This window comes from Passer montanus, unplaced genomic scaffold, assembly GCF_014805655.1.
Source record: "Passer montanus isolate IOZ18808 unplaced genomic scaffold, ASM1480565v1 scaffold10, whole genome shotgun sequence".
Taxonomy (NCBI): domain Eukaryota; kingdom Metazoa; phylum Chordata; class Aves; order Passeriformes; family Passeridae; genus Passer; species Passer montanus.
Window position 1 is genome coordinate 21149830 of NW_024356505.1, and position 18374 is coordinate 21168203.

An 18374-nucleotide genomic window follows, 5' to 3' on the forward strand; every position below is an offset into this window, starting at 1 on the left:
TGTCAATGACATATATAAATTTACATTAATTAAAGCAAGTCATATCCTAAAAACATTTCTTTATTTTTTCAGACCACTCTTCCGTGGAAATTCAGATGTTGATCAACTAGGAAAAATCTTTGAGTAAGTAATAACTAATTGCCTTATGTCAGTATCTGTTTAACATTGAAACCCTATGAGATTTCTTTGCCATGTCTTTATGCAATAATGTGACTACAGCAAAGTATTCCTAGGACATATTTCCTATTGTTATGGCATGTAACATGATATTTCTGTGTATTCTGTATCAGAGTGGAAGGAGGAAGCAACATGGAATATAGTTCTGCGAAACTGATAGCTATCATCAGGAAGTTAGGAGACTTCTGGGTTTGGGCATCTTGAGTCTCTTAAACATACTGTGCATGTATCATTCATACATATTCATAAACAGTTAAGTCCAAGAGAATCTCTTAATGTAAACAAGCACAGAGGGGGTTTTTTGTTGTTTATTTCTTTGTGCATTGCAGAAAACAACTTTAGAATATATTAAAAGCTGAAATCTCTAAGACCATTACCCACATCTTTTTTGCAGAAATTACTTCTAAACATAAAAAAAATATGTTAGCTTTTAAAATATATTGTGTAGCCTGTTAGCAGTCCTCATTACCCACATCATTTTTGCAGAAATGACTTCTAAACATAAAAAATATGTTAGCTTTTAAAATATATTGTGTAGCCTGTTAGCAGTCCATGTTTTGGTCTGGAAGGTGACTGTGAGAACTGAGAGAATATCAGCATTTTAACATGTGTTTTCTCAGAGAGGATATTGCTTTATTTTAAAACCATTTTACAGTTCTAGGAGTTTGTGTTTTTCAGATACATCAAATATGTTAAAGAGGCAGGTAGACTCTAAACTCTTTGAGGTGGAATATTTCTCATCCAAAATTCAGTTATTGATATTACCAATATGATAATTAAGTAAAATTATATTATTTTCTTGTAAAAGCTCTTCAGACTAAGGAACATTTTTGTCTTTTTAAGACAATGATGTACATATCATGTAGTTAGGAGATCAAAACCTCGCAGAGCTGGTACCAATTCAGAGAACAAATGCCTCTTTGCCTCCACATCTCTGTCTTCCCTTTCTGTGTGGAGGGACTGCAGGGATCCAGGGATCTGGATGAAATAAGAAGTAGATACTGCAGAGAGAGGGTGAAAAGTATTATTCCAGAATGTTATTTTCTTGAAGATATTCCAAAGAGAAGATAGTAAAATTTCTAAGAAAAGCTTAAACTGAACAAATAATGAATTTCTCTGCTTAACCATTTTTCCAGTCCTCAAATCATAACAGATCTGTTTCTAAACATTTTCATTATTCAGTGTGGGGTTTCTAAATTGCAGGTCTTGATTTCACAGAGTTGACTTCCCTTTCCTGCATACCATACCATGAGTATGTGACTCACTTGTGTGGTTAATTTGTCATGCGCTAAATAGCTCTTCCTGCCCAATCCAGAAAAATCAGTCCTTAAAGTTTACTTTTTTTTTCCTTCTGCCAAAACTACTTTAGTCCTACAATATTCTGCTTTGTTAAATGAAGACAGTTTTGATACATACAACATACTTTACAATTTAAAAAGACATAGCTGTGATTTCTTTCATTTGTGATATTTAAGGAGAAAATGAAAATTAACTGGGCTAGGATTAAATGCATAGCAGCTAGTGGCAGCCTCCAACAGGGATCTTTCCATCCCTAGGGGCTGAGATTACCTGTGCAGAAAAGAATTCACTCAGAAAAGAAAATGCTGTGCTAAATTTAGAAGAAATTCCTTATTGCACATCTACTTAAAGAGAAAGTTTGAGTTTGCTTCTTTTGCACAGTTCTTCCTAAATAGTTGAGAAGTTTCTGTCTTGGATTCTGAGGGGTTATGCCAAATAGTGTTTATTTCTTGTTTTGACAGCTGGAGAACCCCCTACAGTTAGGCCTAGCTCTTCTTGTAGGAGGGTTGTTTCTTTCTACAGTAGTGACTCATTCTAGAGATCAATTTGGACAGAAGGAAGTTTTCAGGATTTTCCTGCAGTCTGAACTGATGTATTCATTCAGATGATGGGGCTGTGGTCTGCTTTTGCTTTGCATGTGCATTGTGATTTGTGTCAGTAAAATTCCACTGTGTATGAGGGTAAATCCCTCATACATGGCTCGAAACATTTTCTTGCTTTTCCGGGACACCACCAGCTTGTGGCATATCCTCACAGATTTCAGGCTGAACTGCGATGGTTTGAACAGGCTTGTCTCCCATTGTGATCAATGGGAGTGGAAAGTACTCAGCATTTCTCAAGACCAGGCCTGAACCTTTGGCAGGAGGTGAAACTTCCCCAAGCTACTCCCAAACTTAGTCACTGAAATGGTGATGCTACCAGACCATTACAGCGGGAGCAGATCCTCAGGCATTCATTATTAAGGGGCTTTGAGTACTACATGTGTGTAACTAAAAGTATCTCTCCTTTGCACTCTGTCTTGTCCAGCCCACCCCTCTCTGGCAGGCTGCCTCCTGGTTTCTTGTCATTAGCTTTGCCTGTGCCTGTGTTTATTCTGTCCCATTCCTGCTCTGCCATGCAATCTTACAAAACAGTAGGACTAATCAAACATATTTGAATGACAGGTTAAATGTCATTGCTATTTAAAATACTTAACTCTCCCATCCTTGACTCTATTTGTATTATATTTAATATGGGGCCAGATCCTGAAATATCTAATCAAAAGGCTTGAACTGCCATGGCCAAGGAGGCTGTCCCATAGCCACCCTGCACCTGATAAATGGCAAGTGTGGTTTCTCACACAGATTCAGCTTAGCATTTCCCAAGAGCTGTGATATGTCCAGGTCTAGAAGGATTTAATTGTCCTTAGATTGCAATTGTTTGCCCTTCCAACCATGCTGTTATTTTGAGGACATATTAATTTTGAGAGGTATTTTAGGTGAGCCAAATTACAAGTAAAAATTCACACAGGTAGAGGTAGGGTAATTCCATTATGTTCGCAGAGGTAACCTATGATTTACCTCCATGTGGCTGGCCCACAGCCTCACCCAGTCTTGTGACAAACTCAGTGAGAAAAAAGGTCAATGCTGCTCCCTAGTGGCACTGGCCTTTGTGCAAGCCCAAGTATTCAGTGACATTGTTTCTCTGTTCTTTCTTGTCTTACCCTGTCAGTGTTTCCAGTGAAAATACCAATTTTACAGGTTATAAAATTTCTATTCCCTGAAATCAAACAAGTAATTTATGATCTTTTCCAGAATTTCCATCAGAAACTGGTTTTCAACCTCATGACTATCAACATCAGACTAAAATGTGAAATGTATGAGACATAATTCATTGTTGGTGGTTTACCTATTTAATTTATTTAAGTTTTAGAACTCAGCATGATTATTTCATAAGTATAAATATCTTCTATAATTAAAGACTAAAGAAATAAAATACTTAAATAAATGAAAATACTCTTTTAAAGAGTAAAGAAAAACTAAACTACAATTTAAAGCAAAACCACAAAGACACTCAAGTGCCTTTCCACTTCTAAATTGAGACTTTAAAACCTGTATTGTGAAGCAAATAAATTGTTTAAATTTGAGCAACAATTACTGCACACAGCTTTGAAGCATTATGAAACATCCCTTTTATTGCCTTACCCTCATCTTGACCCACACTTTTCTCTCAGTCCCTATTCTTGTGAAAAAAGATCCTTGCACGCAATTCCCCTTTGAAACTTACTGCTTTTAATCATCCTGGAGTGACATATGTTGCACCATCCAGTCAAAAGCTAAGCAACTTTTTTCTAAAGCACTCATCCTTTTTTTTCAATAAAAAGACTCAGAAAACTGAGGCTTAGGCCAGAAAATTGTGCTACCCACAAAATTATTTCAGTCAAGCACTTTGAGGGCCTATATTTATCAGCTTCTATTCACAGACATTATTGCTCTGCTACTAATTGTAAAGTTAAACATTTAAGCTCATTTAAACTGAAATACTTATAAAATGCCACTCATTGTAATCAATATGAAGGGAAAACTGCATAAATGTTCAGACCTAACATTATGTTTTTCATTTCACAGTGTAATTGGACTCCCAGAAGAAGAGGACTGGCCTAATGATGTTGCCCTTCCAAGAAATGCTTTTACTTCCAGACCCGCACAACCTATTGAGAAATTTGTACCAGACATTGATGAAGTAGGCAAAGACTTGCTTCTTGTGAGTTTCCATCTGTTGTTCCCTACCTCACATGACCAATGGCTCCCACTGTGCATGCAACTTAAATGAAGTTTCCATTTAATGGAGTTAGTAAAAAAAGGTCAAAAATAGATAAGACAATTTGTGTTAATCTGTGAAACAACAGCACAAAGACACTGCCTTTGGCTCTCAGAATAGCTCAAGATTAGGAAACTAGGTCAGGGACGTATCTGTTGGACCTGGTGTTAGACCTGATGATTAGATCCTCATTACTGACCTTTGCAGTGCCACTGATGCAGCCATCCTTACAATATTGGCCTGATGTGAGAACAGAAATGGATCTACCATTTTTGTGCCACAGTGGACCCAGTAGAAAATGGGAAGTAGACTGCAGTGGCAGATTACATCTGCTAGCCTTCTTCTCAATGCTTAAAACTTTACACTTGGAATTCACCAATTATTGCCTCTTGCAAAAGGCAAGGCTGAACAGAAGCAAAAGAATTGGGCTGGTACAGCTGTTTCCATCATTGTTATAGATACGTTAGAAATCCCAGTCCTGAAATTTAATCTTGAAATGGAATATAGGGAATGACCTTGCATCAGTTTGCTTCATGCTGTGCTTGTTGAAATCTAGTTAGATTTGTTCTCTGGAAGTCTTCTAAAGATCTTGATTCATGTGAGCTAGGTAGAGTGCAATTCTTGACAGACTTGGTGCATCTCTTCCGGAGCTGCTGTCTCTGGCCAAGGTTATCTCAGCTCCAGATGGTCCTGCAGTGTCCTCATGATGGCAGCTCCCAGCTGCAGAGAGCTGGACTGCATCTGGCCATTTGAAATGACAAGGGAGAAACACTGCTGTGAGAAAAAATCTCTTGTGCTTGCAGACAGCCTGGAAGTGGAAGCTAGATATGGGACAAGAATTAGGTTCTAGGAACAAGAAGGAATAATATTTATTATAGAGAGCTCAGTGAGTGTGAGGCATGATGGGGGGAAGAAGATTAATATCTGTGCCTAGAAGGTGAGGTAGGAAAGAGATCTGTTCCTGCTAGGCAAAGAGATGATAATTGGGAGTCACAGATGAAAGGGGAGAGTAGAACTGGAAGTCACTGAATTACATTTCAGGAGTGAAATGATAGAAGTTCTGATACAAGAAAAGAAAGTAGGGCTAGGAATTGGTTAGACAAGAGCAGTAGGAAGAATAATACATTCTTTATGAATGTCATAAAGAACAAGGTATAAATGCAAGGCTTGGGGTAGAGATTTCAGTGCTGGCTGGACAAAGACTGGGATACAGATCAGGAAGGAGGGCCATCAAAGTGCAGCTAGGAAGATGAGGGAGAAACTGAACACACAACATAAGCAGATGAAGGCTGTCCTCTGCATGTGAGTTCAAGAAAACATGTATTCTGGGATTTCATAAACTGTGACTACTTGAATTTTCTAGCATGTAATTTTTGAGCTGGTCATACTCTTATACTGTGAGCCCACTGCTTGTTTTAATATGGATGGTCATTGTGCACCACCTTCTGAGACCTTGTTGTGTCTCATATTGATCATAAACTGAAGGTGGTATGCATTAATGTATGTATGCAATGATAGCACTGTTAACTGTACATTGTAGTTAAAACTAACTTCTTTTCATACTTTCAGAAATGCTTAGCGTTCAACCCAGCCAAAAGAATATCTGCATATGTTGCCCTCTCTCACCCATATTTCCATGATCTGGAGAAGTTAAAGGAGAATCTGGACTGTCACGTGTCATCCAGCCAAAACTCCAGTGAGGTGAATGCATCATAAGTGCTGACTGAAGATGAACCATAAATGAACAAGACATGTAGCTGACAAGGCCACTGTCCCATGCAAACCACATAGCTGTCCTAGCAAGATCATTATTTGGAGGTTTTATGCACTTATCTTTTATTTTGGGATTGTGATGTGCTTATCCATGGAAATCAATCTAGTTTACTTTTATCAGAGCAATGCAAGGGCCAGGGCTTCGACCTGCTCCTGTTGCAGCTTTATGTTTGTTTTGGTTTTGTTTTGTTTATCTACCTGGGAAAACTCCAGACGAAGAGAAGCTGCTGACCAGTTTTGCTGCCATTTTATCCTTCTAATATTGAATGCTGCCAGTGTTTGATGATCGAGTCACTGCCAAAATATGATGCAACCTCTCTCTCTCTCTAGCTGCTGAAGCATGATTTGGTACTTTATTATTGTTATTCTGTGATCTTTAAAGAATGGCATTGAAATACCAGATCTCTGCAACCTGCAGTTAACTGATACATGCATTAATACATCCAGCTACTGTTCACTCATAGCAGATATGCAGGTGCTTCCCCACTTGAAAACCTGGATGAATTAATTTATCATTTTGTTGCTCTATAAAAATAACAGTGATGATGATGATCATAATAAATGTCTCAGCTTTTAGGTTTTTTCATACACAAACGAGTTATTATCTAGCTATGTTTGTGTGCATGTTTCAAAAAACTGTCCTGTTCTTACTATTTCGGTTTCCAAATGGTCTTTCTGTGTTGAAATGCAGACACGTTTAGTCCATCATCTAACCCATCATTCCCCTCTGGAAACAGCTGCAAGCATATTTTCTTCATCTCATTCCAAATAATTTTCTGATGTCCAGCTCAAAGACATGAGCAGAGCCAATGAAAATCAATACAGATTTTCACCTTCAACCTGTTCTCATTGTCAGCCAAAAACAAAAATAGAAGAAATATTTCTAGTTCAGAAGCAAGAGAATCCTATACCTGTAATAAGCGCAGAGCAGTTTTTGTGCTTCTGTACTCTGTATACTGTGCTGCCTTACCTGCAATACCCCCCAATGCATCACAAGTGCATGAACATTAATGCTCAAAATCCCTCACATGTCACTTACTAAGCAGGCTTGTTTTCTATGCAGAAATGCATGACCTTGTCTCCTAAACCACCATGTGGGGATACTAGCACATGCCTCTCCACTAAGGTTAATGTGCCATTATTGAATGTCAAAATAACTAAGCAATTTACTTGTCTTTATAGCACAGTTATTTTAAATATTACCTGAAATTTTTATATTTAGTGTTTTTACCTTAACTAAAATATATTTTCAGTATTTTGAAAAGAAACTTTTATTTTTTTAATACTGTACTGGGGAAAAAGAAATATTTTAAATCCATAAAATCTGTTCTCTAGCTGTTCAGTGCATTTACTTGGGCATGACTTGGGGGAAAATATTGGTCCAATGAGTATAACTGATGCTAAGTGAGGCAGCCAGCTTTGCTTACTCCTGTGACAGTCCCTTAGGCTTCTCTCTTCGTCATGTCTATTTCATCTTGTCTAGGTGGTGAGCCAGCATTATATCCTTGTGCATGGCATGCTTGGCAGAAGCAGGTCCTTAGCAGTGAGTTGGGCAATGTAACTTTTCCAGCTGTGACAGGGAACTTGCAGCCATCTCACGGGCAGGTCTCTCACTCCTGTGGCAAACTTCACTGTTAACTCCGTTTCAGGTATCTGTGCTCTCTGGGTCATGGTCCTCTGCTAGGATAGTACATGGGTCTTATCTGTCTCCTGGATAAAGCTTTTTGTTACTGTTAGACATTTCAGTGTGTGATACATGGTTAAATTAGGTTTACTTTAAACAAGCCAGATTTTAAAAGGACCACTTGCATGCTTGCATGCAGTGGCCTGTGCTTTTCTTTAAACCCAAAATGAGCCTATGCAAAACTTAACCAGCATGCACAGGCAAGTTGCAAATTAGGCCTGGAAAGAGCATGCACAAAGCATCTGCACACAGAGATATCACAGATCTGTAACGTCAGAATTTCGGAAGCTCTGTGAGCAGGAAGCTGAAGGCCAGGAAGCTGTCACAGCAGCAAACCTTCTAATCTTGGCCTTGCCTTTGTCATTCTCTTTGTTCCTACACCCAAAGGGAACTGCAGACCTACTGCACTGGTGTTGTCCAAACCCTATTCCTGTATGGGTTGGTGGACCCAAGTGTGAATAATTTTTAAAATTCACAGAGAAGGATAGGCCAGAGTGAATTTTTTGCTAGAGGTTTTTAAACACTAAGTAGAACAAAAAACAGAGCAAAAAGTCTGGAGACTCTTGCAACATAGTAATTAGAAAAGTGTTTTACTGAGTTTAGCACTTTTGAAAACATTCCACATTTTAAGTAGCATGGAGCTATCTGTCACACATACCTTATCAGGGCATTCAGCTGGTGTGCCTTCCCAGCAACTGCTCAGGGAACTCTCCCAGAGCTCTCCACCAACTAATACAGGGTGAAAATATAGAGGAGGAGATGATATTTTCCAAATTAGGCTTAAAACTCGCAGATAGAAATGTGCATCTGTTCCATGTAAGAATCTGTTCTATTAAGCTTAGCAAAGCTAAAGAATAGAGGATATGGTTGCTGAATGTAGATACATTATTAGGGTAAAAACAGAAAGGAGCAGAGAGAATACCTAAAGCCAAAGGTTAGTGTTGGCCCAAAAACTAATGAGAATGTGGAAATCACCAGGAATTTAACTACTGGAGCAGTATTTCCCAATCATAGTATCAAAGAGCTAAGCAGCAGAGAAAAACAGGGGCTGGCTTATGGAGTCAGAGGCAGAGCTTCTGCAACATGGTGCTGTATGTTGTCTAATATAGTAGGATCAGGTTATAAATGAGAGTATTCAGGAGAACAGTTTGCAAAGGGCTGCATTAATGGTCACATTCTGGAACATCTTTCCAGTGGGAATGGCAGGAACAAAACCAAGAAATCTAAGAATCTTGGCAGGGTTAGGGAAAATATTTCTCTAATGGGGTCCTTGTGGTAGCAAGGGCCTGGATTCAAAGGACCAACAATTTTTCAAATTACCTCCTTTTCCAAATCTCTTCAGGAAGAAATTCCATTTCACATGCCATAGGCTTAATCATATTCCAGTCTTCCCTGCCAAACCATGTGGGGCTTCACTTACACTAGTAAACTGAGAAAGCCTGTTCTCTGGCTGGGCAAAGCACTGTCGTTGGCTAATACCATGCCAGGAATCATATTTATAATTAGACAGCACAGACAGCTATGGGACTGTGCTCAAACCCATGCCCTTGCTCTTCTTATGTTACTGGTATAGCTCTAATATTTTAGTACCTTTACTCATTACTGCCATATGTGTAGGATGTAGGAATTGTGTAAGTGAAAAAGAAAGTGCTGTGTTGAAAACTCTTTGTACACCTTTAACGAAGACTTCAGAGTGCAATTCTTCTTAGTGATATCTAAACCTGTATGTGTTCTCTTCTGCAGGAGTGGTTCAACAGCAGCTAAAAAATGCTGAATAACAAAAGATGTGTTAAGTACAGCTCCTAGAACACCCACAGCCAGGCACTGTGCTCTTCTTAGCAGAGAACAGGGTGTTCTAAGTAATGGAAGGAGAAATTTCTATCTCACACCAACCTTTTTTTTTTTCTTTTCAATCACTACTACATAACTGCAGAAAAAAACAGACCCAATAGCCAAGGGAAAAAATCACCACGAGCAGCTAGTGAAGTGCTAATTGCTGAACCATCTGGTGCAGCCCTTTTCCCCCTGTCCACACTCACACCAGCCTTCCCGTTCACCTCCTTCAGCTCCCTTATGTAAACAGATTTCAGTGATGCTCACAGGTGCTATTTCCAGCAAGGTTCTTCCAAATTTTCCATAGCTAATGTCAATGTCCCCTCCATTCCTATTACTAAGTGTTGCTTCTTTTAGTCTCACAGCCTAAACCAGTGATGAGACAAGAAGTTTGTGCACCTCCTTGCTTAGGCTTAGTTTCATGTACCCTTCATGTACTAAGCTTAGGCTTAGTTTCATGTACACATTGCCTTCTGTGTGGTTAGTGTAATTCTAAAAATAGGATTTGTGCATATTTCTGTGTAGGCTGTGTCCACACTCCAGGTTTCTTTCAGCGTATTAGTCCACAGTGATGAATAAAAGAGCATCTTTCCCTGTTGTTTCTGTCCTAAAACATCAAAAAATGAGGGTGTCATGTTTGCAGAAGGAAAAAAGAAATGTAGGGCTATGTGTACAGAGCATTTTTAAAGAAAGGAATCACTAAATTGTAGCATTTGAACATCTTCTGCATGGGGGAGGGTTTCCAGCATGGTAACTCTTATTTGGTTGTTATACTCAGTGGTTACTTTGGTGAATAAGAAGAAAATATTGTGCCTTGCTGCTTTTCACAGGTTCACTCACTGTCTTTGAGAAGCATGTTTTATTATACATATAATTCTTTCTGCTGTTAGGTATTAAACCAACTTTAATGTGGAAAATAAAGTGAAAACATGCTGGTTTGGTCTTTCAGCCAGCAAACTAGGAGCACTTACCTGACTCAACTGAAAACACATCAGTTGTCAAATACATACATGAGTCAGAAACCACACAGTTCGGTTTAAAAGGCCACATAAATTAATTATGTTCCATGTATAAGACACATTTGAATAATGAGGAAGTTTATTCTAAGAACTGTTTTATAGAACCACTTGGCTAGTATTTTTCATATGCAGTAGGTTCAGGAATAGATTGACTTTTATATACAATGTGAATTAGAAGTTACTAGGCTATTTGAGTGATTTTGTTGTTTTGTGCTTGAAGCTTGAATTGATTGCAAGCTTAGGAACCTAACATATTTATTTTATTGCTTCAAAACTGCTTCTAAATATCAAGATCTATTCTGATGTTAACAGGATTTCACACTTTTTTTTTATGTGTAAATTATGTTCTTGAAATTAGTATGTTAGAAAAGGCATTTTTCCAAACTGCATTAGTGGGGGAAAATTTTAAGAAATTTATTTTTACTTTCACAGAGAGGTGGACTCTTCAGTAACTGACTATCAATAAGCTATACTTTTACTTCCTTTTAATTACTAAGCCTTGAGTATACAGGTTACTTTCAATGAAGAAAAAAATCAGACTCTCTAGAAAATTAAACGAGATTTTGTATGTTTAAGCTTCCAAGTTATATTTTCATATCCATTTTTTGTGCAAGTACAGTTCAGATGTACAAAAAGCATGACTACAGTTTTAGTAGTAACAGGCTGTACAACTCAAATTGAGGTTTTATTTGTGAGATGTTTATTTTACTTTATTATCTATCTGTGTCTTGCAAATTATTAGATAATGGCTGTAATACAATTCTAGTTTCTGGACTAGACTCTGTAACCATCAAATCTCAATAATTTGTGTAAAACAGAAAGAAGCTTTCTCATCGATTCTAATTAACTAGGCCATTAAAAGAAGAAAGATGTAGACATACAAACTGACAAATATACATTTGCCAAGTGTTGCTTCTTCCCTTTAGTTTGAAGCTTAGCAAGTATTGCATACTGATCTGCAATACATATACAATGTAAGAACCATAAAGACCACTTAAGAGTAGTGTGCACAAATAATATGAAAAATGGCTCATTAGACTCTTTGAGAAACCAGCTGAAAATCATTACTTTAGCTGTAACACTCAAAATCTTGAAACTCATACATTTTTCCATTAAAAAGTATTCCTGAAAAATTATGTGTATGTTTTTAATTCAGTGATAGGCACCCAAACAGAACTGAATCAAGTGGGAGCTTGTTCTCAAAAGTGATTTTTCCAGGCTGAGTAGATACCATCAGTTCTTCATGTACTCATCAGAAACTAAAATTAACCAGCACCATTCTTAGATGAGCCTTTTGCTTTCTGGGCAGAAAAACCCGAGGCTGCTGTTAGTAAAGTTAGTAGAAAATTGTCTTTGAGTTAAAAGTCCTGTGGAAGCTTCTGCAATATTCAGTTTTCCAGCTTTCATCAAAAGACTGTGCAAAACAGCAAAGATAAATCAAAACTCCTTAACCATATGGTCTTTTCACCTTCACATTACATATTTTGTCTGTTCTGGGATATATTGATGGGTTTTATCCAGCCCAATGTTAATGAGACTTTTGCAAGGCTAGAGAAAGTAAAAAGAACTTCTACTATTGTATTTTGATTGTTGGTGGTTGTGGTAGAGCAGATTATTTTTGTTTCCAGAAAGGGCCAGACAAAATATACTACCTTCTTTGAAAAAGAAGAAAAAAAAAAATAAAGGTGCCCACAAACAGCTGACACTTGGTAAAGATTAGAAAGGAGATTTTTAAGAAACTGTGAGAGATGTAAATGCAAGCAATGTGTATTAAATACACATTGAAACTGATACTTTTTCACTGACTTTGCAAAGTTGATAGGGTTTTATAGAAGAAAAGCATCCAAGTATGACTTTATTTGAACTACCACTTAAATGTTCATTTGCACTAAAGCAACCTGTACTGTTTGAAAGGAGATGGAAAAACACATCATGTTAAACTTGTGATTTACTTTGGTGCCTACAAGGATGTGTTGTAAAGCTCTCAAGCTCACTGTCCATTTTTGAGCAAGCCAAATTCTCATTCACACTATTTACTTTCTGCAAATACATCCACATGCCTGAAGAAACTACATTTTGTAGTGTTTACATGGATACTTGCTCACATTGACATGCTCATGTTAAATCCAGACAGGGGACAGTCTCTGCCACTGAATGGAAAATGAATTTTCACCGACTGACAAATTCCTTTGTACAATTACTCTTAAGGGTTTGAAATCAATGTTCAGTGATATGGAGCCCTTCATTTTATTCCATGTTTCACATGTGCATCATGTTATGCTAATTCTCAGCCTTTAAAAAAAAAAGTAAAACCCTATTTCTTTTATGGTAGGATTGATTTTGAGTAGCTAGGTGAAGGAAGAACATCATGATGTGATGGAAAGAGAAAAAAACGGGCAGAGAGCAGGAGAGTTGGCAAGTGAGTTTGACTACATGGAAGAGTTATTTATAAATATAATATAAACATAAGGGAAAGACTTTGTTCCAGTTGTTTTGTTTTCTCCTGTCATACAAGATGATAAAGCAAGACTCATGAACGGGATTTTGGTTTCAGATACTTATGCCAACTCAAGTCGTGAGTTACAGTGCACTTCTTCAACATAGCAACAGCTTTATTTTTTTCATTTTGCATAAGCTAGAGCTTTTTCTGGGTAGATATAAAAAAAAGTCTTGTGAGGGAGCTTGACAGCAGATTAAGCTGTCCACAGAGACAGTGCCTGTAGTTCAGCTGCAGACACTGGAGAATGTACAGCTCTGCCACAGGAGAACCACTGACAGTGTCTATTAGTGTGAAGTGTTCTGCATTAGAAGTTGACTCCTGCTGCAGAGTGAAAATCCTTTGGTCATCCAAAATGGCATGGTTTTGTACACTTGGATTTTGATGAGGCTATCCACATACAAGTTTTGCTGCATCAGTTCAGGTGGTTCACCATCTTACAGGAGCAAGTCTGAGGGCTTAGCAAGTGTGTCTGACACCCAGTGTAAATAATAATGCAAAATCATCTGCCGTGGGAAAAGAAAAGACTTTTTGTACGTTGTAGACTAGGAATGAGCTTTCTGAGCTGCTCTGCCAACTGGAGAGCTACTGTTAACTATTATTATGCCAGCTCCAAAAATGCAGAATAGGAAGCCTGCATGACACTTTGTTGTGTTCAGTCTGTGTGCATGGGTGGCAGGGTAAGTGCTGGCACAGAGTGACTAATTTTGGTCCTTCCATTAAGCATGAACAACTGGGCTTGGCACAGAGACAAACTTCACAGTTCCAGGGATGGGAAACCTCTAATTCTCCACAGTCGTTCTCTGGCTCTTGTTAAATACATATACTGGTAGACCACTCAGCCATTCAAGCAGTCCTTTCCTTATGCCAGATCATCCTTCTGTGACACTGTGAAGGAAGCCTTGAGGAGTCCATTCCTCAGCAGTTTTCCAGCTTTCCTGTTTCCTCTCACTGCAGCAGCAATTACCTCTCATTTGTATTTGACCCTGATGGTGCTTTCACTACCACTGAAGTAGCTGTGAGCTCAGTTACTGCCTTGTGACTCCAAGCTTCCAGTCTTGGCCAGCCAGTGATTTGTACTCTAGTTTTTCCTTGCTTCTCATTAGAAGCAGGGAAGTAGTACAGTAGAATATGGCAAAATGTGTGCTACTTTCACACTTTTTCATTCAAGCAAAGCAATGAGCTGGAATAGATTATATTGAACATAATGTTCAGTTGATCAGCAAAACCAATTTTGGATTCCGAAGATCATTGACTAAGTACAGAAGATCCCTGAACAACTGTCTGTGATGCACATTTGTACAAAAACACACAATGATGCTCCTCTTATACAGAAGCTTTTGATGGATACAAGACTAGAAGTGCCAGCCTCCAAGTGCCTGCTTACCCTGCTTCCCCTCACCTTCCCCAAGATCACTATTCCCAGGAAGAGAATTCCTCCCAGCATTGGGTGGAGCAACTGTGAAACAGTCCCCAGCTCTCGGGATAGGTTGTGTTCATGCAAGCTCATTCCTTCCCTTTTGGCTGTGGCAGTGTAAAGTACAGAGCTCTGCCACAAGTACTAGGCACAAAGAGACCTTAAACAACAAAATAGTCTCCTGAGGAAAAGTCTTCCCTGGATCTTAAGGGGATAGTATGTTTACTGTTTCTATGACAGTTGACTTCTACTTTTTGCATTTTAAACAGCAGTGATATAAGAACTCCCCTAAGGAAACTCCCACTACACAAAAGGGACGATACTGAATTGTGGGCATTCTGTGGGAAAAGACAAAATGTTGTATTCTGGGTAGATTATATGTATATCAAACAATCATCTTTCATCTGTGATAGAGAATAATCCACCAAAGTGGGATTAAAATGTAGCCTGACTCTGCAGCATGCTAGTTAAATAAGTGTTTTTCTAGCAAGGCCAAAACCCACCATGATTTCTTGCAGGGACTTTGAGTCCCTTTTAAGAAAGATGGCTGTAACCGTAGGTTGCACCTATAACAAAATGTACTTCAGAAATTGGATGCTGGGAAGACGTTTGTGGATGTGAGGCTGTAGAAGGTGGCTTATGTAAGCTCAGGGGGGATGTGCTTGTGTGAAAGTATTGGTTGCCATGCACATTTTGAACTGAAGTTATCTATCAGAACATAATCATGAGTGCAGTATCATGAGATTAGAGGTTTTTTCTCTTAGATGTGTAGCAACCCTGTGGCGTTCCAGCTCTGTTTTGTTTTGATTTGATTTATTTCACCTCTCCACTGCCATTCCCCTTTCTGTTGTGTGTAGTAAATTGAAAAGAAAAGCATTACCTTATAGTTTACCATTTCAAAAAGAGAGAAGGCCAGCAGTTGGAAAATCTTGATCACTGTGGTTGTCAATATTAAGGGAATCATAATGCTGAGTTGGAAGGGACCTGTCAGGATCATTGAGTCCAACTCCAAGAATCACACCATGGGCCTAAGAGTGTTGTCCAAATGTCTCTTGAACTCTCTCTGAACCAGGCTTGGTGCTGTGACCACTTCCCTGGGGAGTCTGTTCCAGTACCCAGTCACCCTCTGGGTGAAAAACCTCTTTTTGATATCCAACTTAAACCCTCCCCAGCTTAACTTTGAGTCCTGTCACTGGTCATGAGAGTGAAGTTGTTTAGTTCCAACAAACAGAATTCAACATCCACGGCATCTGCCTTTCATTAAGCGCTGTTAAAAACCTGTCATTCTCCATAGTGTTCAAAATCTCTTTGCCAGGAGTTTAAACTCCCTTCCTACAGCCCATTTGGAGTCACAGCAATGTGAGCAAACAAAGTTTACATTATGATGGTGCTTTTCAGTAAGAAGTGAGAGCCAGTTCCAGTTGACACATGGACTGAAAGAGTCTCAAGGACTCTTAGCCAGGCACCATTCATAGGCAAGGCAGTCCCTTCTGCTAGGGCAAGAAACAGATTTTAAAACACTTAAGATAGGGAAAATATGAAGATGCCATTTATTTTTCCAATAGAATCTGTTTTCTGCACAATGCTGTATCATTTTGGCACTGAAACCAAGACCGCAGATGAACATTGATTTGTTCCTTGCAGTCTTTAATTTCCTTATAAATTCTTTACAAGCATTCAGATTAATGTATTTATGGTCCATTTCATTCCAATTCATTTAAGTGGTCTATATCTGCCCTTGAATCTCATATGAATTGTATTGTTAATACAATATTTTGCTGCATTACTTTGAACAGCTTTAAAAATATAATGTCTTTGAATGCTCTAGTTAAAGAGAAATTACACCTTCAAAATGCTGTGTTACAAGTTGGAACTGTATACTTTGGAAGTGATGTTTATATTATAACGCCCAAATGCATCACAGGGTGCTTTCGTCTGTATGTCTGTCTTCTACTTTCTGTGTTACAGTGTGTATTTGTACTTCCTCACTAACTTGATACTCTTCAGTCAAAGGCCTAAATCTGCAAAGACATGAATACTATACCTCAACTGAGCAGAGCAGAGGGGGCTTACTCATGTGAGTGTAGTTGCTCACAAAGAGTATTTGCAGAAAAAGGCTTTCCTTTAGGAACTGACTGTAATTGTGAGGACACATGGTTAATAACAGCACCACGACACCAGTAAATAGGGTCTGTGTTTATTGAAAATGTGGACACATTTATCTTCAAGTTATTTGATGTTATTCTAAATTATTGTTATTATGATTTAGTATATTATTTTGTATGAAAACACATTAGTCCTGTGAAAGGGTAGTTGCAAAAAAATGTGTTGAGTCTTGCTGCTTTATTGTTTATTTGCATTTAGTATACATTTTGGTTGTTGAAGTGAAGCTAGCTTCTTAGAGAGGCAGGTAGATAGATCAGTCTGAAAAAATCATAAATAAGTGTCATACCGTGCATTGAGTTTTGCAATTAGAGTAGTATATGTGTTCAGATTTAGCAATTTTTATGCTTTACAGAATTTTTGTTTGTTTTAATATGTAAAGGAATAACCAGATTTCTTTGAAATGCTATTGTAGAGCTAATTTTACACATAGTGGGGAGATGTTGTCTGAAAAACTAAAATTAGAAAACATTACATAGGCTGCCTTTGGCTTTAGTTTGTTTGTAGAAGGCCCAGCAGGTATCTGTTGATTCCAGATGCTTAAGTCAGGGGTCAAGTTTGCGCAGCATCTTGTAACTGAAGAAAGTTTTCTGCAGTGATAAAGTTGCCTATCTGGGCTTGAAGTAAGATTGCTGTCTAAACAAAAGCATAGAGGCAGCAAATATAGGTGCTGGTTTGTTTGGGTGTTTTTTTGTGCATGGACAATTGCATGAATTAAGGTTGGAGATTCAAAGTATTTAAAATTATTTAGCATGATTTACTCTTGTTGTAATTCCACTGACTACAGTTAAACCGAGAATTTGGCCTTGTAAGTCTGCAAATTTCAGTGTCAGGCAGCTCAGGTCTATATAAAGATACTTAAGCTTAAGTAAATCAACAAGAATACTTTATAAATTGTAATGTGTGATAAAAATCTTAACTCTAGTTACATTATTTCTCTAAAAATTTCTGTTCATTGCTTTTTTTATATAAAAGGTCAGAATTGCATTTCTTAGTGGCATTGGGATATATGGAGAAAAGCAGGATGCTGGTACAGAAATGTATCAGAAATAAGATTCAGTTCTTGCTGCTCCATGTGTGCCTATCTTACATGTGACAAATCCCACTGAAGTTAACAGAAGTCATATAAAGTTAAGCCTGTTTGTAACTCTCATGAGATACTGGTTTAAGAATCTTCAAGATAAGTTATGTTCTCAAAAGGCATTATTAAACTTGTGGTTTCAGGTTTACAGTATACTATGAACAGTGACAACAGCTTCTGAGACACATCCAGAGTAATTTTATTAATTGATATTACACCAGACCAACGTGCATTAGCAAATCAAAATCTCTCTCAGTACCTTCATTTCTCATTAAAAAAAAAAAATCAGAAAGTTAAAATGGCCTCTGTGCTGTTTTGATTATTTCTTTTCTCTCTTTTTCCACCTTGTCACAAAATATCATTTTGCTCTGGAGTTGTCTAGGATTTGGTAATTCAAGGAAAGCATGCAAAGCAGTTTGGAAGATATTTCTTCATTCACCTTAGGGCATATATTCAGCTGGTGAAAATCAGCATAGTCCTGTTGACTTCTACAGCATTGTATCAGTCTATATCAGTGCAACAGTTGGCATGTCAGGTTTTAGCATTTCAAGTCACTTTACCTACATATGCAGTAGGATTCTGTTTTGCAAGATGGAAAGTTATACAGTGCAAACTGTACTACCTAGACTACC

General features: G+C 38.0%; 1 protein-coding gene across 6 annotated transcripts in view; it reads left to right on the forward strand.

Moving 5' to 3' along the window:
- The window catches only part of CDK6 (cyclin dependent kinase 6), a 136148-nt gene extending 118119 nt beyond the window's left edge, over positions 1-18029 (forward strand). For 5 of the 6 annotated variants that reach the window (XM_039704975.1, XM_039704964.1, XM_039704984.1 and 2 more), the window contains 3 exons: positions 73-123; positions 4083-4218; positions 5845-18029. In XM_039704975.1, the coding sequence (XP_039560909.1) occupies positions 73-123; positions 4083-4218; positions 5845-5991 (334 nt within the window). In that variant the 3' untranslated portion in view covers positions 5992-18029. Of the gene's footprint in view, positions 1-72; positions 124-4082; positions 4219-5844 lie in introns of those variants that run through there. The other variant, XM_039705009.1, reaches the window with a different exon arrangement.
- Positions 18030-18374: the final 345 nt, after the last annotated feature.